The sequence below is a fragment of the Urocitellus parryii genome, chromosome X (assembly GCF_045843805.1).
Source record: "Urocitellus parryii isolate mUroPar1 chromosome X, mUroPar1.hap1, whole genome shotgun sequence".
NCBI classification, from domain to species: Eukaryota; Metazoa; Chordata; class Mammalia; order Rodentia; family Sciuridae; genus Urocitellus; species Urocitellus parryii.
Window position 1 is genome coordinate 105,718,413 of NC_135547.1, and position 23,946 is coordinate 105,742,358.

Consider the following 23,946-nt stretch of genomic DNA (forward strand, 5'->3'; position numbering starts at 1 on the left):
TGAAAAATCAAATGTTTAAGCAAATATGGAATGAGTTAAATGCAGAACGTATAATTAAAACCTGTAAGAAAGATTGAATTTGGATATTATAGAGCATTACAACCTATGAAATATTCTAATCTAGTAATACCATATATCATTCATTCATCAACAAATACTTATTGCACACCTATTATATGCCAAATATCCTTCTAGCTACTGAGTAAAGTGGTAAGTAAGACCACAGTCTGCTTTCTTTAAATTTACATTCTATTGTGGATGGATAGGGAACTAACAATGAATTTAGGAACAAATAAAACTCTTTGGGGTCATGGCAATTTGCCTAAAACACAAACCAGGTTTGTAGAATAGAGAATAATTCGTGTTTAGGAGGAAGTTGGGAAATGGTGAGATGTTAAAGTTTGACTTGTAGTACATTTGTGGAAAACACTATTTAATCCAAGAGATCTGAATTATGGGGGAAAAAAACAACTATAAAAACATTTCATGGGGACTGGGGATGTGATGAGGCTCAAGCGGTAACGTGCTCCCCTGGCATGCACAGGGCGCAGGGTTCAATCCTCAGCACCACAAAATAAAACAAAATAACGATGTTGTGTCCATCAAAAACTGAAAAATAAATATTGAAAAATTTTCTCTCTAAAAAAAAAAAACTAAACACCTGTGTTCATTTTGTGAGCAAATTTATCTTTATTTTCAGAAGTTGCTAACAGATATACTTTGAAATCTCTCCCTGATTTATTCAGAGAAAAAGTAGTAAACTTTTGTTTCTTTATTTTCTTCCTTATGTTTTACTGGGAAATGCTAGTGATATTTTGGTAACTTATTTCCCCCCATAAAGAAAAAAATTTCTGTTTACATAAAGGAACTGAGGGGAGTGTTTGATAAGAAACATCTGACTCCAAAACTCTTCTGGAGATCAGCAATGACTATATGCAAAAGCTATAAAATAAAACCTTGTTAAAAATCTTAAATTTCTTTTTTTTAAAGAGAGAGTGAGAGAGAGGGAGAGAGAGAGAATATTTTTAATATTTATATTTTTTTAGTATTTGGTGGACACAACATCTTTGTTGGTATGTGGTGCTGAGGATGGAACCCGGGCCGCACGCATGCCAGGCGAGCGCGCTACCGCTTGAGCCACATCCCCAGCCCTTAAATTTCATTTTAAATGTTATTATTTTTATTTGATTTTTTGCTATTCTAATTTTACTACTAAAGATTAGGAAAAAACTATACATATCATAAACATAGTAAATATACATGTTTCTTCAATCACTAGAGCAGGATCCCTGCACATAAATGAATATCAGAATAACCTAGAGGACTATTTGAATAGACTTTTGGCTTCTCCCTGTAGATTTGGGATTCAGTGAATGTGGGGTAATGCCTGAGATTTTTCATTTCTACTAAGTTTCCAGGTGATTCTAAGGAACAAGTTCCAAAGTGGTTCTAAGGAACCATACTTCCTGAACATCTGGTTAAAGATACTGTTCATGACCCAAGTGCTAGTATATTATGGATAGATACATGGAAAGAAAGGGTGCACGAGACAATATTTTTATGAAGATTATGTCTAAATTATACTGGTCATTTAGCTTTTGTGCCATTTGCACAGTAAAGAAAGCCATCACAATCTTTTTCTCATGTTGACCTAGGAAAATAAATTTTACTCTTTCTCTTTTCTGAAACTATCCCAACATCTAAGCCAATTTCACAAAAGAATATAGGAAGGATTAAAGATTGAAGAAAGGTGTTTTCCATGTTCTGCATTTCTAGATAGGTGCATGGGTTGTTTTTAACTTGTATAATTTGTAATTGCATTCGTTGCATCCAAAACAATAAGAGTCTTTCTCATCTCAATGAGAATTTGAAACTGACATAACAAACTATGAGAAAAATGTAACATCCAGAATCTTTAAATTCTGAATCTGTTTTCTGATGTTCAGTGCAGATATAACAAAACACATGTCTGAAGGTTTTGTTAAAGATCCAATAAGGTAGCAGTGTGGCATAGATGGCATAGCAGATAATAGCACATGTTGAGTGATTAATAGTTGTCAAAATTATTGATCATGCTATAATTATTAAAGTCAAAATATGGTGTGTATAGAAACACACTCCATGTTCAGTGATGCAGAAAAACTGATTTATTTAGAATATTGAACTAAAAGTTTCAATTAATTAGAAACCATAGAGGCTAATGTTTTATAGTCACAACAACTTGCATTTGCCATTGTACTGCATACTGTGGAACTAAATCCAAAGGATAGGTTGATTATATTTAAAAATATAAAGGCATTTTATAGCTCAATTTATGTCCTTATACCTAAATTCTCACCAATATGTTATATGCAGACCCTTCCACCTGTTAAAACGTGATATTTTTTTTAACCTGAGGGCTTTTTTTTTGGCCACTAAATTCCACTTTCTCATCTTTGTGACAACTTTTAAGTATTAGGAACCTAAACATTTCCCAACAGCCTTCAAACAATGATGGATTGATGTATATATAATGCTTTCCTTCCCTCAATTCCAAATGGGATGACCCTCAGAGTTGTTTCCCATAGATTTCCAATAGGACTAAACTTCAGTCACTGACAATAGTTCCTGGGATTAATAACTATGTCCTTATATTCTTTATTCCCTTTTCTATCAACATTCCTCATTGTGCTACCAGTATTTGTCACTTAGTACATGCTCATCAACTGTATTTGAAAGGTCCTGTCATAGTTGGCCTCTGGAGGAACCCAAACTGTGTGTGTTTCTAAAATATACACACACATTGGATGTTAAGAAAAAAATATATGTCCTATAGCTCAAGACCACCAACATATCTCTTTATTAATTCAAAAAATTGTGTTTATTCCTTTTTACAATGAGGAAACTTATGCACAAAGGGGAACCATGGAGTCTATGAACAAGTAAGAACCTTAGTAGGATATTGGCTCTTGTTAGGTTATTTGAAGCATGGATTAAGGGCTTTGCTTTAGATTGCTTGCTAATGAGTGTAGGTAACCACACTATTGGGTATTTTATCTTGTCTAGAAGGAAGGAAAATTAGTGAGGCTGAAGTTGTAATTGATAAAGAAGCAACTGTCACTCATATTAACGAAGACAGGGAAATGATTGCTATTTTGTGGTTTGGCCAATACTGATGTTTTGGTCTGCATTCAGACTTGATTATAGAAAATCCTGCTGTTGTCTCCATCTACCTTAGTAACAAAGTGGTCTTGTCCAATGAACTATGGAACAGTTTATCTTCCAAAGGAGAAGATCAAGGCATAGCTGTGAATGCTAAGTCAGGTCCTGATGTCAGAGGCTGCTTTTATCTTTTTATTATCTCTCATGTATTTTCAGTTGCCAAACAGAGCTTTCATCAATATATGGTCCCAGAGATGGCATTAAGATGGCTTTTATGTGTTAATTATCTTTTGACTTAAATAATGATATTTCTACTAATTTTAATATTATTCAAATGTCCTGGTTTAGATCTGATTTCAATTATACATTTCTAAGTATCTTTAACTTAGCTAATATTGAAATATTTGGTTCTTGTATATGAATATAGATGTATACATAACTAGTCACAATACATACCCTTGTACAGAATACTTTTCAAACTATTCCTATGAAAGACCTGTTATATTCCAATTGTAATCTTTCCTTCAAGTTTTCAATTACACTTAAATCTAAATGTATGGAAGTAATCAAAGTCAATACTAGATTTACTTTTATGAATCTCATCCTAACAGGGATATTATTTTTAAAAAATTATATGATACAAAGGAATGCATTTTGGAATTGAAAATTTTCTTTGTTTTTCAGAGAGCTAAAGAAGAGGCTCAGCAAAAGGAAATGAAAGTGAAACTCCTTACCGAAACCGTAAATAGTGTCATAGCTCAAGCTCCACCTGCAGCACAAGAGGCCTTAAAAAAGGAACTTGACACTCTTACCACCAACTATCAGTGGCTGTGCACCAGGCTCAATGGGAAATGCAAGACTTTGGAAGTCAGTTGCTTTTCTTGTTCCTTATCAATTTTATATCAAAATGTGGCCATCTGTGAAGCAAACTGATTAACATGAGTTCTGTTATAAAACTACTTAGGCTTTTTTAAAGTCAGCTTTTCATCATTGTGACCAAAAGACCTGACAAGAGCAACATAGAGAAGGGAAAGTTTATTTGGAGCTCACAGTTTCAGAGGTCTCAGTTGACAGATGACCAACTCCATAGCTCAGGTTCTGAAGTGAAGCACATCATGGTGGAAGGGCATGGCAGAGGAAAACTGCTCAGGACTTTGCAATCAGGAAGCAGGGAGCTCCACTCATCGTGGACAAAATACAACCTGAAACATGCACCCCCAGTAACCTACCTCCTCCAGCCACTCCCTATATGCCTACATTTACTACCCATTTAATTCTTACCCACAGATTAATGTAGTGATTAGGTTAAAGCTCTCATAACCATATCATTTCCCTCTAAGAATTTTTGTGTTGTCTCACACGTAAGCCTTTGGGAATCACCTAATATGCAAACCATAACAGGTTTGAATTCCTCACTGAAGCACTTTCAAGTTCGATGACTTTGGGTCAGTTGTTTAACTTGCACAATACTGTTTCCACTTTGTTAAATAGAAAAATAATACCTACTTCACAGAGTAGTTGAGAAAATTAAATGAATTCGTACACTAGTACTCAATAAACAGAAGCAAGTATTATTCTATTCTTTATTTTTTACTATTATGAATATTAGGTAATAGAAATTCTTAAAATAAGTTATTTTTAGATTTTTAGAAAGTTTTTTTTTCATGTATTTGAATGTGTATAAACTTATTTAAGTATCTTAGTGGGAAAGTATATTTTGGAGATGTGTATGTTATTTTAATTATCTATAATAATTGCTGGGCCCTGTAGAGTTCTTTACAAGACATGTTTCCTAACTAGCTCTTTGTTTGACACTTTACATTATATCTATTCATTATCACAAGCTCTGTTTTCTCTTTCCCACATGCCTTATTCTCTAGACTGTGCTTATCTGAATATAGAGATGAGTTCAACTGCCTCAAATGATTACCATGTAATTATATATAAAAAATAAGCTATGGTGCTACTTTTTCAAATACTATGCTAAGGAGTGCAAAACTTTACCTATTCCAAATGCCCATAATGCCAGACACTGCATATAAATTGGACGTGGCTTTAAGTCCTCTTCCACAACAGAGGATTGTCTTTGTGAATATAGCTGAAAAATAATTCAGGTGTCTCATTAATACTAAGAGATATCATTCTTAGTTATTGTTATATGTTAAAGTGTTTGATATTTAAAGACAGATAAAATACAGACCTAGAGTAGAGCTTAAAAATATTTAAAAATATAACTTTCACCTGAAGTGCCCTAGATACATACAATATTATAACTTTCTAATGAAATCTTTGGCTTTCTCCATCATAAATTTCAATCTCTTCTTTGTCTACCAGCCCTCTTTTTTTTCAAATCCAGTTTACTTCTCAGACACAGGACAAGAGCATTCTCTATGCCAGAACCTGTTATATTTGCTGAGGACATACACACATCTTTTTTATTAGTGGTATGTGAATGCTAGAGAAAATAAACAATGGGAAGGGAGGTAATGGCCACTGTAAAAATCTCAAAGTAAAAACTAATTCACTACAAAGCTACATAAGGGAGGAACTTCTTGTATCCAGGAAATTGTTATCTGACAATAAGTAAAACACTTAAATATTATTATGTTCTTAATTCTTTACATCAGCATTATCTTTTAATTCCTTGTACTCATTTAATCTTTTGTTCATTCAAAATTTATTTTAGGTACATTTTCAAAAGGGAACTTTTATTTTTATCTTAACAAAATTTTCAAAAAGTTTTATTAATTTTTCTATTTTATCTGAGGTGATGCTTCTATACTTTCTTATTTGTATTTTACTTAACTAGTTATTTAGGCCTTTATTTCTTGTCCACTGATTTTACACATATACTTTATCTTATCAACAACCTTATGTGTAATCATGTATACCTTAATCAGTGAAGTTCAGCAATAACAAATATAGGTCTATACACCTCTTCAACAAAAACATGGCATAAACATTAGCATCATTTAATTTTGAATTTGTGTCTCCCATCTTTTATAATATACATATATATAGATATATACATATGTACATGTATACACACACACACATGCTTAGAACTTCATTTACACCTTCTTATTCTTCCCAAATTAGTTAGTTATTGCTGTTTCTATTGTAATTTTTATTTTATACAATAATAATTTAGATTTACCAATATTATTTTACTAGTTTCTGCGATTAATTTTGCTTTTCATCTTTTCTTCTGAATTCAGTTTCCTTCTTTCTCTTTCCTTCAATGTGAGTAGCAAATACTCTTTTATTTTGCATGATTGAAAATGCCTTTGTTTTGCCCTCAGCATCAGATAATAGCCTACTTGAGCATATAATTATGTCAGGACAGTTATTTTTTGCAACACTTAAAATATTATTTCTTCATCTTCTGAAATTTCTTTTATTAAGAAGTCTGCTGTCAAATTATTGTTTCTTATAATTTTTTTCTGGTACTATTTAAATTTCCCTTTGTTTTCCAAGCTCTGCAGTTTGTCTCTATTTTGTCTATGTGTACATTTGCATTCATTTGTATTTTGTCACTTGGTATGCTTATAAGAATAGATAAATTATTTCTTTTTTTATCAGTTCTTCATTATCTTTATGAAGATTTGTCTTTTTTCCAGTCACTCCATTCCTTCCTAAGGGAACCTTTATTTGATCTGTGAAGAATAGCCTCACCCTATATTCTAATTCTTGATTTCTCTTTACAAATTTGTGTATTCTTATTTCTGTGTGTCTGATTCTGTGTAATTTTTTTGAAATCTTTCAGTTCTAAATTCTTTTTTCAACTCCCTATAGCATAATTTATTTTATTCTTCAGTAGATAAATCTACTCATCTCTGTGTATACATTTACCTATATATCTCTAAGTATACTTATAGATCTATAAGTATATTTTCTCAAAGACCATATTTTTCATATTTCAAGATTTAATTTGAAAATCTGCCTGTTATTTTCAAGATATCTTGATTTTTGTAATAAATTGCATTTCTTCCTTTAAACATTTTATAAATATATAATCTGATAAGTATTGACTTAATAATAAGCACAAAATTGTTTAAATTTTCCAGTAGCCAAACCAACCATGTAGTACTCCACTTTATGACTAGTAGTTGGCTTCTTAAATAATACTTGAGTGTGACTCTGTAACTTTGTATTCACTCTTAGTTATTGAAATTTACTCTAATTTAAATTTCTTATGCTGTATACAATTCTGACACCAGTATAGTTTGATCTTACAGCTTTGCACATTTTTATAGAAGTGCAAGTAAGAAAAAGGGATCTGACAGTGCCCTCCTTTCACCCGGTTTCTGGATACTGATCTTTTAGTGTTGGTGTAAGGGAGAGTAAAGAGGCAGAAATACTCTGTTCATGCTGAGGTCCTGCCCTAGCGGGGTCCAGGGGTCCTGAAGGATGAGTGGCGTCAGCGCAAAGAATGGGACAGGCGTCATTCCATTGGAGCAATCTCTAGAGAATGAGCTCTAATGCAGCTTTCTCTGGGTCATCTTTTACTGCATTTTTTCTCATCATTATGGATTCAGAATAAGTCATTGATTATACAACTTCCAAATTTTGTCATGATGTGACATTTCCTTAACAATCACTAGGGGTATAGAAAAATGTGACATCAATTTACATTTTTCCAGGATGTGACATTTACTTATGAATTATTATGGCTACAAAATCATTAATAAAATATGTCACTAATTTACATTTTTTCAGATTTTCCCAAGATGTACTATTTTCCCCAAGATATACTATTTCCTTATTAACAGATGCCAAACTACATAACCAGACTCTAAGTCTCCTACCCTATCATTAACCTTTAAATTTAAAGTACACCTTTATTTTATTTCTAATCTAAAATTTCCATCTAAAGAAGTCCCCTTAAATCTTATACTTAAAATATTCTAAAGTCTATAAACTATTCTTAAAGCATATTAGGAACTCATACAGCTAAAATTTAAGAATTCTAAACCCAAGAATCTAAATAAAATAATATTTCTAACATTATTCTAAAAGTATGTCTTATAAAACTACTTTAATTAATTCCTACATTAATTCTCATAAAACTTTCTCAAAGAGTTTCTTTGTTTCTTAGTCAAGGTGCGCTATTTCTTATATTTTTGTAATCTCACTGAAAGGCAAGTTCTGCACATTAGTTCACATACTGCCAATATTAACTATGCCCATCATAAGTCCCTATATGAAGTAAAAGAGGATTTATAGAAAAGAGGAGAATGTATCTTTATATGCCTTAACTTTCCTAAGTATATAACATAACTTTACCTTAATCAAATAAAACTACATATGGTGGGCTTTGTGCAATAAGCATAATGACTAGGCTTTCTAAGAGGCCAGAAATATGGGCTTGGGTTTTTAGTTGATATAATCAATGTGGTACCTAAAATTCTCATGACCTTTTTGAGAATGATTGTTGTCCATTATCAGTTTTGTCCTCAATGTGCTGAGATAGAAAAGCATCCTTCTTATTTTGTCCTTGATATGCTGAGGGGTACTAGAACATCCTTCAAGGCATGAACTACCTGTTATGTTCTAGCCATCTAAAATTTAATTTGGTTTGGCATTAAACATACTCATGCCTCCTGTCAGGAACATGAGCATAAAAATGAAAAGTCCCAATTACATAAAAAAGGGTCTCATGGTTTCAGTTTCCCATCAGCACAGCTTTGCCAGCACTTTTCCTTACAGTGACCTTGTCAAGACAGTGGGAGGGGGAGCACCTTCACCATGTTCATGAATATTCTTTTCTTATCTGGTCACAATTGTTCTTTCCTTTTGTTAATGCTCACATACATCTGTGATCAGTCTCTTGTCCTCTTTCTATATATTATTACCACTCTCTCTTTTCTAGGACTCTGTGGAATCTGCTAGGAATCTGGGTTGGCTTTATTCATATGGACTTTGAACCCTAAAAGGGCTCTCTTAGGCACTCATGATTCATTGTAATATTTGACAAAAATTCCAGGCCAACTCTTGCCTATAACCTATACCACCTACACTTTGAAGATTGTGTGTCTTTTTCAAGAAAAAGACTCATGGATTTTATTATTTGTTCTAATGCAAATCTGTCCACTTCTACATTTTTTTTTTGAGAGAGAGAGAGAGAATTTTTAATATTTATTTTTTAGTTTTCGGCGGACACAACATCTTTGTTGGTATGTGGTGCTGAGGAGTGAACCCGGGCCGCACGCATGCCAGGCGAGCGTGCTACCGCTTGAGCCACAACCCCAGCCCCTCACTTCTACATTTTTATATATAGTTTTATGTGAGTTGTGATATATCAGTATTTCTTTATTTGGGGGATACACACAAGTAGTTTACTCTTTTTATTTTTATTTCACACATAGCAGTAGGATTTATTTTGACATAATTATAAATGCATGGAGTACAGTTTGCTTCAATTACACTTATCTTTCCCCATTTCCCTCCGACTGTTCTCTTTTCTCTTTTTTTCTGATATTTCTATTTATTTACATGTTTTAAAAATTAGTGTCTTGTTTACATACATGATGAAGTTTGCATCTTTTGGAACAATGCTTTAGTGATCCCCTAAAGCCTTATTTACCCACCATGCCTCAACTAAAACCTGTGGGCACTGGAAGAACCCATTTCCCATTCCTCCCAGAAATTGAAAAGCTTGAAAGTGTTTTCCTTTGATTCCTTTTTGGTCATACCAATATCTTAAGAGGAAAATTAGTATCAGTTACTCATACTTAAATATACCCACCCACTAGATGAGTCATTCTCCTTTAGATCCTGTAAAAGAAAAGGGATCTACATGAGTTTGAGTTGGTATAGCTTCATGGTAGAGCACTTGCCTAGCATGCAGAAGGCCATGGATTTGATCACCAGCCACACACACATACATGTACACACAAATGAATGTCACTAATTTCCACAAAAATATGTGAAAGAATTGCATAACTTCCCAGACTTTCCTCTTTTCACTCCTCTCGAACAGCTTCTCCTTCAGGCTCTATTTGGAACAGGGTTTATAAAAATGAGTTATTAATGTACTCCCCAAATAGAATGTAGGTAACGTATCCCTTTTATGCCTTAAGCATAAAAACTAGTTGTCAAACTCAAGGAAATAAATCCTACTGGACACATATATGATCAGACTTAACATGTTTATAGTAAAATTGTCTAAAATTGTTCTATTATCTCTGTATCATAAGATATAGAAATTACAATTCATTACAACTTATGACTTCCTCTAATGGCAATGAATTTTCTTATGTGTCCAATATTTTTTTGTTTGTGAGCTCACATAATTTTTTCTACTAGAAATATCTTTTGTTTTCTATTGTTGAAAGTTTTTTTATTAGTCCTTTTATTTATTTCTACCAGGATCCTAGAGATTTTATCATCATGTGTGATACAAGTTTGAGTTTCATTTTCTAATGGGAGGATCCTTATTTTCCTATTGAGAATCTAAAGATTTATCAGCCTCCTTGCTAATTTCTTACAGTGAGTAGGGGTTTTCTAGTTCTTGTATTCAAGATGAGTAGCATACTACTTTATTCTTTTCCATCTCTCTGGCATGCAGGCGACCATTGCCTCATTTCATATCCCAAGTTAGTGTTAAATACCCCAGCTTCTATGGAATGTATCCTGTTTTGATAAGCCAGTATTATGTTAAGCTTGGTTTCCCACTATTTACACTTCTTTTCTCCTGACACTTGAGTTTTTCTGAAACAAGTTTTATACATGAGCTTTGAATTTCAAAAGTTTCCTTTATATTTAACCCAGCATTTCAATATGACTGAAATAGGGTGTGAGGTTGTTACCACATCAGCTCCATGTACTATTTTGAAAGGAAATTTGCTTTATAATTTCTACTTTCCTTAAAGGCCACTTAGAATTCTGTGATTTCAAAGTAATTTTAAGTTCCAAACTGTTAAGTTTAACAGTTATTCTAAGTGGCTTTTAGCTCCAAGTTTGGTTTGGGGACTATATTTTATTTTGTAAAGGTGACCTGTAAAGCTGGTACATTCAGCCTCTCCAGCTGTGTCCTTCAGATGCACTGAGGACAGAAGAGGCCATCCATCGTGATGGTTAAATCAGCAAGATAGTTCATTACCTCAGTCTGCACCAAAGTTAATAAGACACATTACCAATTGCATCCCCTTATCTTTAAAGTTCTAAGGTACCCTTGGGTATTTAAGGAGATATTTATATTTTCCCACTGGGATCTTTGCCCAGAAGGAAGACAGCCTGCAGTCCAGCAAGAGCTGGAAATGACCCAGATTTAAGATTTCTATCACCTTTTAAAGCAAAATACTTAATTATACTATTTGTGATTAAAGTATTTATAAAATACCAAGCACATAAGGAAAAGTGGGAGGCTTATAGGACCTCTTAGAATGATATTTGTCATCAGAAGAAATAGAATATCCTCCATCATTTGTCAGAGCTAAGAACAAAGGAGAAATATGGATATGGGAAAACTGAGTTTTATTTTTTTTCCTGAAATCAAAATTGCTTTCTAAGCTTGTATTTTGGTGGTCCCAGCCCACTGATAGCAAATGGTGATGATTATGCTACTATAAATACAGTATTTATAGGTTTACTCAAAATTTACATTACAAAAGCTACTAGAAAATGACTGATTTAATATTTAATATTCATTCTCTCTTTCTCAGCTGTCTGTCTTTTCCTCAAAAGATATAATCATAATCTAGAAATATGCCTATATCATTCCTTTGCAATCTTGATATTGTTCTCTTTTGATTTTCTGATAATTATAAAATGGCAACCTGTGATATATAGGTTACTATGATTTGATATGTCCATCTATTTTGTTCTGTTCATTACCTCAGTGTGCTCCAAAGTTCTAAGGTACCCTTAGGTATTTAAAGAAATATGTACGCTTATAACCCTTAATGTCCCTTTATCTTTTAATCAGAGATAGAATATCCTACATCATTTGTTGGTATTTTTAATATTTTTTTTTGTGCATTATAATAGTTGCAGTTGTTTTTCTTTATATTTGAGGCTGTATTTTCAATTTCTTTATGAGGTATCTTCTGATGATTATAAGGTATTAATTTTTATGTAGTCAAATGTATATATCTCTTTTCTTATACTCATTTTTACAAAATGTTTTATTTAAAATGTCCTTCCATATCCCCCAAGTCAGAAAGATCCTTTTCTATATCTTTTAGAAATATGAATTTCTTCTCCTGATTAAGTATGTATACAAGTCAGTTTTACAATATCTATCAAAGGCCCATTTCACAGGAATTATACCTGTAAAATAGTAGTTGTATTTTGTGATAATATACCTCAAGGAAATAACAAAAATATGAAAAAGAAATGTATATTCATGAGCTATTCACTCTACATTTATAAAAGTAAGCAAAACTAAAAGAGTCAAACTACCCAATAAATATCTATTGTTATGGAAACAAAGATATAACCATTGAAATGAAGTCTTAGATTTTCATTAAAAACATGGCTTCCTGCTAAAATGAAACAATAAGATATAATAGTGAAATGAGAACTAGAGTTAATTCCGTATTTTAATTTTAAATATCAAATGATCAATAGACCATAAAGTTTAGAAGAGATCAAAACAATGATAATGATTGATGTTTGAGAAATTGGGGCTTTCATATTCATTTTTACATATTTTTTAAATTTTTTAATTCCCAGGCTTTAATGTTGGTGAATATAATATTTTAAAATGGAAATCTCTTGATCTTGAATTTATTCATGTGATAAAATGTTTCCTTAATGACTTATAATTACAGAGACTTTAGATGTTCAGAGTAACTACTTGTACTTTAAATTATTACTGCAAAGGGAAGGTGAAATATATAAAGTAAATGTTATACTTTGAGAAATTTCAATGATGGAATGACAGCTTCATGTTCACTTTCCTACCAAATTATTTTATCTCTGATATGTGTTTCTTTCTTAGGAAGTTTGGGCATGTTGGCATGAGTTATTGTCATACTTGGAGAAGGCAAACAAGTGGCTAAATGAAGTAGAATCAAAACTTAAAACTACTGAAAATGTTCCTGGTGGAGCTGAGGAACTCTCTGAGGTGCTAGAAGTAAGTTGTAAAGTAATACATGATGATAATTTATATGCAGTATTGAAAGAGGATGATAATTTGTATGCAGTATTGCAAGAGGTCAGGTATCAAACAAGTAGAAGAATGTAGTTTCTATGTATCACTCAGTGATACTGTTGATATAGCTTTTTTCTCTCTCTAAGATCCTTCCAGTCTCAAGGTTTACAAAAAAGGGTCTAAATTATTTTTACAAAGTACTCTTTCTTTGTGTTATAACACTGAATTCTATATAGACATTTTATCTGCTTAAGTCTACTACAGACCTCTAAAGACAGTGAATGTACAATTATGCTTTTTTGGAGTAGACCTAAAGTATGACAGTATGAGACATAAATTCCACTTTGAAATCTACATGAATTGAATTGCAGCAACACTTTAAAATATTCAAATTTAATTTCTAGGAATTTTTACAGCTTAGAGAATATGTTTTCTGGTAGTAAATGGACATGCATTATTACTATGAATACCTTTAAAATGTTCAAAAATTTTAGTAAATCTTCAAGTTTTACTTTGGAAATTTGTATTAAGTGAATTTCAAAAGGTTTTCAAGGATAAAATTTGAGTTGTGTTAGCTTCTAATATTTAACCATTCATGCTCTATGCATTTTACAATGCTTTTGGCTTATCATTTACATGTAATGAATATGTATTTTAGCATTTGTAATACCTATAGAATTATATGAATAGTGTAGCCCCTGTGTAAGTCTACAAATTAGACCTAAATTATCTGAGATGTGAACAAAGTGTGAAATACTTTTTTAGATAAACTAGAATTAGAATCTTAAATATCAGGGCAGATAATTTTATCCAATTTCCTTTTTTTTCCCAAGAGAATTATAAGACCTGAATAAGTATCAAGAACCATGAGGACAGTCACAAGTAGACTATAATTTTGGCCCTGTCCTATTCTAAGATATTCATGGGGCAAACATTTCTTGTGAAATAACAATGTGATTTATCTTCCAGAAAAGATGAAACCAACTTAAGTGATGTACTAAAACTCTAGGGCATGTTAAGGAATGAATAATGAGAAAAGGTAGAAAACCTGAGGCAATACCAGAGAATATTTAGAAAAGGAAGTAGGGGAAAGGCTTATTATTACTATTTACAATTCTGTTTGCTAAAGTAGACTGACAGTGTTGCTGCTCAAAATTCAGGAAGACATTTTTGAGTAGCACAGGCTAGACTATCAATTGTCAAGAATACAAAAACTGTATGAACTTTTGGCTAGGCATGGTGGCACATGCTTGTAATCCCAGTGGCTTGGGGGGCTGAGGCAGGAGGATCATGAGTTCAAAGCCAGCCTCAGCAAAAGAGGTGCTAATCAACTCAATGAGACCCTGTCTCTAAATAAAATACAAAATAGGACTAGGGATATGGCTCAGTGATTAAGTGTCCCTGGGTTCAATCCCTGGACTCCCCCCCAACAAAAATAAACTGTATGACTTCTAAATTTCCTTAATCCTTAAGAATTCTATAATTGATTCCTTATTTTTGCTTTATTTTTTGTAGTTCCCGTTTTAAATTAACAGCCTATGGATTTCATTAGGACATAGAAGAAGAAATGTGTCTATGAAAATAAATATCTGCAAAGTTAATGAGTGTTAGAAGTAATAAAATGTTTAAATTACAAAGAAAATTACTGATAAAAACATTTTTTTATACTAAAAATATGTCTTGTTAAGTGTTTTGGAAGTCATAGTTATATTTTTTACAAAATCATTCAGAAAGTCTCTATTATTTACATTTCCTTAAATTTATCAGGAAAATATGTTGAGATTCCTCAGAATTTGAGAAAAATATAGAAGTTACAAATATGTATTAGAACATTTCAATTTTTTAGCATAAGCAAAAAATAGCATTGAATGAATTGATGAAAACATGTCCATCCTTTATTTTATAAATACTTTTGACACTTAGTAAGACAATATTGAATCTATTGTTTTCTCATACACCTAAAGTTGGCACTAGCCAGACAACTTTTTTGGTTTTAAATAGTATGTCAGTTCATTATTGGTGGGCAGCTGTAAATAACAGAAAATAAGGCAATGGCTAAAGCTCAAACATTTTTTTTTCTTCACAAAAAGATTAACTAGAGAGAAGTTATACAGAGATGATAATGGTTCAACCATATGATGAGGCACCCAGGTGCTCTTTCTTTTATGATCCCTTACTCAGCATGAGGAACCATATCATTTTTATCTGCTCCTCAGCAGGTGGCTACTTTACCTACAGGCTGTGTGTGTATGTATGAAAACATGTGAAAAGCAAAAGGATTTATTTTTCTTCCTCTTTCTTCTCTCCTCCAATCCTGTCTTTTCTTTCCTTAAATATTACAGATTAAATCAAGCAGCAATCACTCTACCACTAGACCACAACCTCAAACATTTATTTTTTTATTTCGAGAAATCTTGAACTTAAGTCTTCCAGCATCAACTTCCTAAGCAGTCATTTGCCATGGCTCCTGGCAGGGATTTCTTGAGATAATGTTCTTTCTTTTCCTTCCTTCCTTCCTTCCTTCCTTCCTTCCTTCCTTCCTTCCTTCCTTCCTTCCTTCCTTCCTTCCTTCCCTCCCTCCCTCCTTCCTCTCTTTCTCTCTTTCTCTTTCTCCCTTCCTTCCTCCCTTCCTTCCATCCTTCCTTCCTTCCTTCCTTTTTAATTTGAGGAGAGGAACTCTATTCTTGAGCTTCTACCTACATATATTTTTAGAATGATGTCATTTGCATACCACTATGTATAAGAGAAGTTAAGAAAGTGAATATTTTATCTTTCCAGGATTTAGAGTAAAAGATATCTTAATGAAGGTAAATCATTTTTAAGTGTTCAGTTCATAATGCTATCATAACCCCATAAAAAATCATCGATCAACACACTATTTTTTGAAGCAATAGTGTTCCTTCTTATTTGATTATCCCAATTAAATTTCACTTTAAAATGCTTTTGGCTTAATTATATATAAATCAGAAATGTTGAGCATTTTTTGTTAATTAAACATATTTGGAAAGAGAAGAAAAATATTAATTATTGCAAATGTATTTCAGTCTCTTGAGAATTTGATGCAACATTCAGAGGATAACCCGAATCAGATTCGCATATTGGCACAGACCCTAACAGATGGTGGTGTCATGGATGAACTGATCAATGAGGAACTTGAGACTTTTAATTCTCGTTGGAGGGAACTACATGAAGAGGTATGAAGATAAGTGAAAAATGTCTTTAATCTTATTTTCATAAATGTATAGCAGATATAGAAATCTCAGATAAAATGAGGAATAGTTTCAGTGCTAGCTCAACTTCCAGGTGTTTGAGCAGCACCAGAATCTGACTGAGTTCTTTACACGTGTATATTATAATTTATCTTCATTTATGTAGGATTTTTTAAACAGGAAACTGAGATATACCAAGAACAGTACCATACTAAAGTCTACAAAGTAATGAATAATCCAGTATTGATACCAGTCTTGGAAATCAGGATCCAGTCCTCATTCACCCTGTGTTGAAGATTAAACACCCAAGAAACACCTAGGCAAGAGTAGAAGCAAGTTTCATTAAAGATAGAGACAGAGATAGATTTCTTTGGAGAGAAGGAGCCCCAGAGCTGGAATCCACAGGAGTGGATGTGTCTTGCCTTTTTATAGATCTTAGATTTTCTCTCCACTCCACCACATCTCTTTGTCCTGCCTATGTGAAGGTAGGAAAATAGCAATCCAGAGCATGTTCATTTGCAGCTCCTTACATTGGGAAGTATGAATCTCCCAGATCTTTGGAGGTGTGTTAGCATTGCGGTGGGAATAAAATCCTGAGGTTAGCTGTTAGCAAACTATTTCCTTTCTTTGATAATGAGCTACCTGTCCTTTGCCCCTGTCTCAGTATTCAAGTCAGATCTTATCTGAATCAGACTTGATTTCCTTACCCAGGAATACCAATATGGATTGTTAGTCTTTATATGCTCATCTGTCTCTAGTACACAAAACCCCATACACATTTGTTATACTCACATATAATCTCTTAATAATACATATGATTCCATTAGGACCCTGGATATTGTTTATTCCTCCCAAATAACACAACAACTTTTTATATATAAAATAAATTTTCATATTTCTGAATTCACATACATATACATAACTTTTCAAATCAAACTTAACATATTTCTCCTAATCAAATACTGTTTTCATACTCCTTCATAAATAAAAAATGGATTTTTAAAAATAACCTGTTTCATCATGATGTTTAGTTTCATATCCATTTACTGAGAGCATCTACTATATGTGAGATACTGTTCAACACTTTGGCTAATACATAAGAAAAATTATCCAGCATAATTTATAGATTGATTGTTTAAGCCAAAATTCATTGATTTCCTATTGTGTACAGGACGTAATCAATACTATCCATATAGGGTGTGAAGGGGAAAACAGAGACTAAGTGCAGTGTTCGCTAGGGAGACCTTCAGGAACCCTTTTGATATTTAAATGGATAAGTTTTACATGTTTTAAACTAGAAGAAAAGTCCTGAATAGGACCTCTTCTCTCTCATATCCTGAAGAGAATTAGCTGACAGTAAAATAGATCTGTATAGGTGTGGTAGGAACAGCCTCCAGGTTTTAATCCTGACACTGTATGCCAGTAAGTAGTTTATCCATATGAACATAAGGGATTGGACATTGGAAAGGATAAATTTGAAACAATTCATTGTTTGTTCCTTACTATTCTGTTACTGAATGTGAGTCAAAGTAGATATTCCTAGGTGGTAACTAAATTGATGGTAATTTAAATTTGGATTTTGCTCTAGAGTTATAATATTCTTTTATTTATATTTGTATATTATTTTCAGCTAAGAAGTTATAGTTCAAGTTAAAAAAATCAGAAATCCCATTGTGAAACTGGCTTTGGCTAAGGTCCAACTTTAGGAATACCCCATTCCCTAATCAGATCTTGGCATAAGCCTTATTCATAAAATAATTTTATAACCATTTATAAACACAAACTACTTATGGCCTTGTATTTCAAAGGTCTTTGATATGAAACCAACATAAGTCCATGCTAAGCATCTATAATCTGAAATCCAAAATGTTCCAAATTCACAATTTTTTATTAGAGCTTTATGGTTATACGTAGTAATTGGCTTATTTTTTTTGCTGATCCTTTTTGAAAAAATTGAACCTGATTTTATATGATGAGATGCAGGCACACTATAAATGTATAAAATTACTTTCAAGTTATGTGTGTAGAATGTATATGAAATTAATAATTTTGTGTATGGAGCAATCCCCACAATATCTCATTAGGTGCAAATATTCTAAAATCCAAAGAAATCTAAAATTTAAAATATTTCTTCTCTCAAGCATTTTGGGTAAGGCATACTCAACTTGTGATAATTCAACTAAGGACACTTTGATAGAATAGCTGCTCTACCATAATACTGTACTGCATTGCTAAAGCATGAAATTTTGAATAAGAAAAACTTAAGATAGGAATAATCCCTGGAATTAGTCAGGGTGCAGAAAGGGCACCAAAATTACATCATCAATTAAAAAGGAAAGATTTCCTAAAGAAGTATTATCTGTTTACTGGGAATTAATTAGTGTGTGTGTGTGTGTGTGTGTGTGTGTGTGTGTGTGTAACAGCTCTTTTCATAATTCTTAAGAACAATGAAAGAGAACTCTATAAAGAATGTCCTGGTGTGGGTGCATAAGCATGTGTGTGTGTGTGTGCGCGCGCACACACACACACACACACACACACACAATGCCCTGGGAATAAGGGATAGTATCAAAGGAAGGAACTGAGTGGGAAAGGGAGGATCTCTACCCAAAACTATATTCAAACCTCTTTGTTAAGCCTATTTCTGGGATCCATAAGATGGCAATAGAGTTTGCTGCCAAGAGCTAATTTGTAGTTAGGGTGCTCAAGTTACTATGAATGGACTATTGGGATTGGGTGCTGACAAAATTTATAGGAAAGTAGCTTATAATGGATGTTATTGTTTTTTATTTTTATTTTTTTTGTTTTTTAATCAGACATAATACCTTTATTTTTTTATTTTTATGTGATGCTGAACATTGAACCCAGTGCCTCACACATGCTAGGCAAGCATTCTACCACTAAGCTACAACCTCAGTCTTCTTACTGGTTTTTTTTTTTTTTTTTTTTGAGAAGCTGGTTGTTTTACACATTAAACTCCTTAGGAAACTGCCTGTAGTGGTTGCTTCTGAACTTGGGAGACCAGATGGGACTCCAGGAAGCTCCCTATGGATTTGCTACCCATGTTGAATTCACCACTGGAGCACCTATACAACATGCCAAATTCTACCTTTTCCACAGGCTAACCAGAGTCACAGGAATGAAATGTAAAAGCACACTGGAACATAAGAAAGTTAACCTCCTCCATTGTCACTCCAGTGTTTTCTACTGAGAAAGCTTAACAACATGCCAACTGGCTAAGGGAGAAATATTTCAGTATCAAAAACAGGACAATATTGGCCTGGGGCTATGGCTCAGCAGTAGTGCACTTGCCTGGCATATGTGAGGCACTAGGTATGCTGCTTAGCACTGCATATAAATAAATAAAATAAAAGTCTATCAACAACTAAAAAATATTTTTTAAAACAGGACAATATTGAAAGATAATTCATTTATAACTGACACATCCCCCTGTAATTTATTTGCTATGTGTCCTTGGGTAGTATTTCAAGGTTTCTACATCCTCATATATAATAATATATCCTGTTACTTAGGATTCTTGTGAGAAAAATATAAAATACTACATTCAAAGTGCTTAGTATTATTCTAGGAACATAGTTAATAGTCAGTAAATGATTAGAACTTTTATTTTGACTAGGTCATATTCTAGAGTACCTATTCTCTAGAAATGTGGGCATATACAAAACTATGTATATATACCATTAAGAGCAAGAATAGGCAAACAATTATATAAATTCTAATATGAAATATAATTAAATTGAACATATTTCCATTAACTAGATGTTTCCAGAACAGGATCAAGCATAATTTATTTCTTAAGGAGACAGGAGGTTATTGTGAAAATGTTGAAGGCATAAGCACAGACTCAGAAAGTTAGTGTTTTTCTTTTTTTAAACTATTAAGCTTTTGCTGGGATTCATGGTACCTGCCTGTAATACTAGTTGCTCAGGAGCCTGAGACTGGAGGATCAGAAGTTCAAGCCCAGTCTCAGCAACTTAGTGAGACTCTGTCTCAAAATAAAAAATAAAAATAAAAAGAGCTGGAGATATAGCTTAGTGTTAAATTGACACTGGGTTCAATATCTGGTATCCCCCAAAAAAATTAAAAAAAATGAATTTTTTGAGTGATAAAAAAGAAAAGGAAAGCAAAAAGAAATGAATCAGATAGGGAAAAAAGAATTTATCATTCTCCTAAATCTTAAAATTGGAAGGAGTTCTCTAGCTCTACTTCAATGATCACTTAAGCAGAATGCAATAACAACAATAAATAAAACCTGAATGAATAGAATTGAAACTGTCTTGGCTATGCTTATATAGATATTTGATCAATACTAATCTGAGAGTTATTTGGCAATAAAAACAACTTTTGAGATTAGAGTGGATTAGGATGGGCTCTAAATCACATGACTGGAATTCTTAGAGGGCCAGGTAAAGACAGAGGCACACAAAGGGAAGAGGGCATGTGAAGACAGTGGCAGAAACTGGAGTGATGCAGCTACAAGCCAAGGACTGCCAAGGACTGTTGGGAGCCAACAGTGCCAAGGAAGAAGTAGGGAAGGATCCTTCCCTAGGTTTAGAGGGAATGTAAATTCATTCAGTTTTGACACCTTGATCTTGGATTTCTAGATTTCAGGACTGACAGAATGGTTTCTGCTATGTTAAGCCAGGCCCTTGTGGTACTGTGTTAAGAAAATTCTTGAAAACTAACATGAAGTTTCTTTTTAGGGGTAATGAGAATGTTCTAGGGTGGATGGTTGTATAACTCAGTGGATATTCTAAAAAATACTAAATTATATACTTTAAGTTGGTGAATTTTATGGTATATGAATTATAGCTCAATAAAGTTATTATTAAGAAATATTTAAAGTTATTTAAAATGCCAACCTTGAGTGACCCCAATATGGAGAGCTTCTATTTTCAGTCTATCATTGAAGGTGAGAGGAAGTTGAGAGGTAAATATTAGATGTTAGTCAAATAGGACTGGCTGCTAGGTCTGTTGCTGATTTGCTATAGGGACTTGCAGCCTTTTAGACAGAGCTACATCTGCAAAGACCTTATTCTAAAGTCACATTCTGAAGTTCCAGGTGGACATGAAATTTATGGTGGATGCTATTCAGTCTAGTACAATACCTATTAGCACTCAGTCCTCATTTTCTCTCAACCCCCGCTCCACTCCTTTGGCAACCAATAATCTGTTTTCTGCCCATGGATTTGCCTGTTCTGAACATTACATGTAAATGGAACAATACAATATGTAGTCTTTTGTGACTTCCTTCTTTCACTTAGCACAAGGTTTTCATGATTCATCATGTTGTAGCATAAATCAGTACTTTATTCTCCTTTTTATGAAATAAAATATTTAGTTGTATGGATAAAAATAACTTTTGATGCTTTAGGTCTGTGATTAAAACCATATCACCTTAAAGATCATATCCTTTTCAAATTCTGTAGGGCTAGAATTTTGCAAGATATGATATTGAGTCCGAGTTAAGATGATGGGTACAAAGAGTACTTTCTTATGTATAAGGTGTAAGGCACTTTAATCAATTATAGACTACTTATGTAATAGAGAAACACATAATAATTCATCACCTAAATCAATCCTTTGGATATTCCCACTGATTATCTAGAGACAATGATGGGTGTTTTGATGCAATAGAGTTGAAACTTTGAGATACATATTCTGAAAGACTAGAAAAACAGAATGATTACACTAAACAGAGTTTTTAAATAAAAAAGTTTCCCCAAAATTCACATTATACATTAATAAATTATAGTCAAGAATTCTGGGGGTTGGGGTTGTGGCTCAGTGGTATAGCACTTGCCTAGCATGTGTGAGGCACTGGGTTCAATTCTTAGCACCGGATATAAATAAATAAATAAAGATACATTAAAAACTAATAAAAATATTTTTAAAATTCTGAATTTGTTTTAAGCCATTATTTATGTGATTTTTTTATCTGAAGAAAAACAGTTTTCCCATTAATAAAGTAAGTGCTTTTTCATTTGAAGATGAGCCTCAACCCATTTTCTTCTCAATTAAATGCCTGTGTCAGAGGTTTGTGGTTTGTTTTTTTATTGCCTACCCATGTTTCTTATAGCTACAATTATGCAGAGTTAAGGTAATATTCAGTTGCCTGTTAAGTCAATCAAACAGCCAGAATTTTTATTGCCTATGAATATTTAAAAGGGACAGGCTAGATTCCATTCCTAGTTTCAGAGTGTGAGTTTGCATTCAGATAAGTAATAAATTATTTCTGTCACTCTAAAAGGCATCTTTCACTCTTCATAATCATCTGGCACTATATTTTCTACTCAGAGCAATGATTTGAAGGATGGTTAGCAAACCAGGAAGCAGCTCCAAAAGTCATACCAATTCATATAATTTTTATGACTACTATAATAGCTTTATTCTCCACCAGAGTAACCAAATCACAGAAGATCTTTTAGTAATATAACAAAATCTATAATAATAGTAATAATACTCTAATGGTTACAAAGACCCAGGTACTGTTCAGACACATGTGTTCTCATTTTCTTGTTTAGTTTTCATAGTATCCCTATGATATGGAATATTTTTTCTACAAGTAGTTTTAGTTTTTATAAATTTTTTATTATACATGACAATAAACTATACTATGGCATAATTGTAAAACCATGGAATATAATTTGTTCTTATTCAGTCTCCAGTACTTCTCCTTTTCCTGGCTTCTTTCTATTCTGTTCCCTTTCCTCTACTCTACTGATCTTCCTGCTTGTTACTCATAGTTTTTTTTTTTAAATTAGTGTCTTGTGATTGTACATGATGATGATATTTACTGATATTTTCATATATGTACATATGAAATTTAGGTCAGATTTATTCCATTGACTTTTTCCTATCCAAACCCCTCCCTTCCTTTTATCCTCCTTTGTGTTCCCTGATCTTCTATTCTTTTTTTAAAACCCCTCCCCTTATTTGGATTAGCTTCTGCATATCAGAGAAAACATTCAAACTTTGATTTTTTGGAACTGATTTATATTACTTAACATGGTATGGAATCTTTTACACCTCCTAGTCTATACAAATGAAAAGGGTATTAACAGTAATAAGGTTAGGAAAAGGCTTGCAAGCATTTAGATCCAGTTATCTTGGTAATTGGAGTCTAGCCACATAATCATTTCAGGATACTACTTCAAATCTCTGGGATCCTTTGTATTTTTTTAAAAAAGCTGCCTATTGAGAAACAAATACAGTAGATATTTGTTATCTGCAGATTTTGTGTCTGCTAATTCAACCACCTGCTAAACAAAAATATTCCAGGTAAAACTATATTCCAAGTAAATGTATACAGATCATTTTTCTTCTTGATATTATTCCCCAATGATACACTATACCACCTATTTTCATAAAATTTATATTATATTAGATATTATTAGTAATTTTGAGATGATTTGAAGTATAAGAAATGATGTATGTTAAATACAAATACTGTAACATTTTATATAAGGCACTTGA

At 32.7% G+C, this 23,946-nt stretch overlaps 1 protein-coding gene across 3 annotated transcripts in view; it reads left to right on the forward strand.

The window, feature by feature from the left end:
* Dmd (dystrophin) overlaps positions 1-23,946 on the forward strand; it is a 2,014,880-nt gene that overhangs the window by 699,618 nt on the left and 1,291,316 nt on the right. For all 3 annotated transcript variants that reach the window (XM_077794046.1, XM_077794047.1, XM_077794048.1), the window contains 3 exons: positions 3,826-4,008; positions 13,088-13,222; positions 16,285-16,434. In XM_077794046.1, coding sequence (XP_077650172.1) covers positions 3,826-4,008; positions 13,088-13,222; positions 16,285-16,434 — 468 coding nt within the window. The remainder of the gene's footprint in view (positions 1-3,825; positions 4,009-13,087; positions 13,223-16,284; positions 16,435-23,946) is intronic.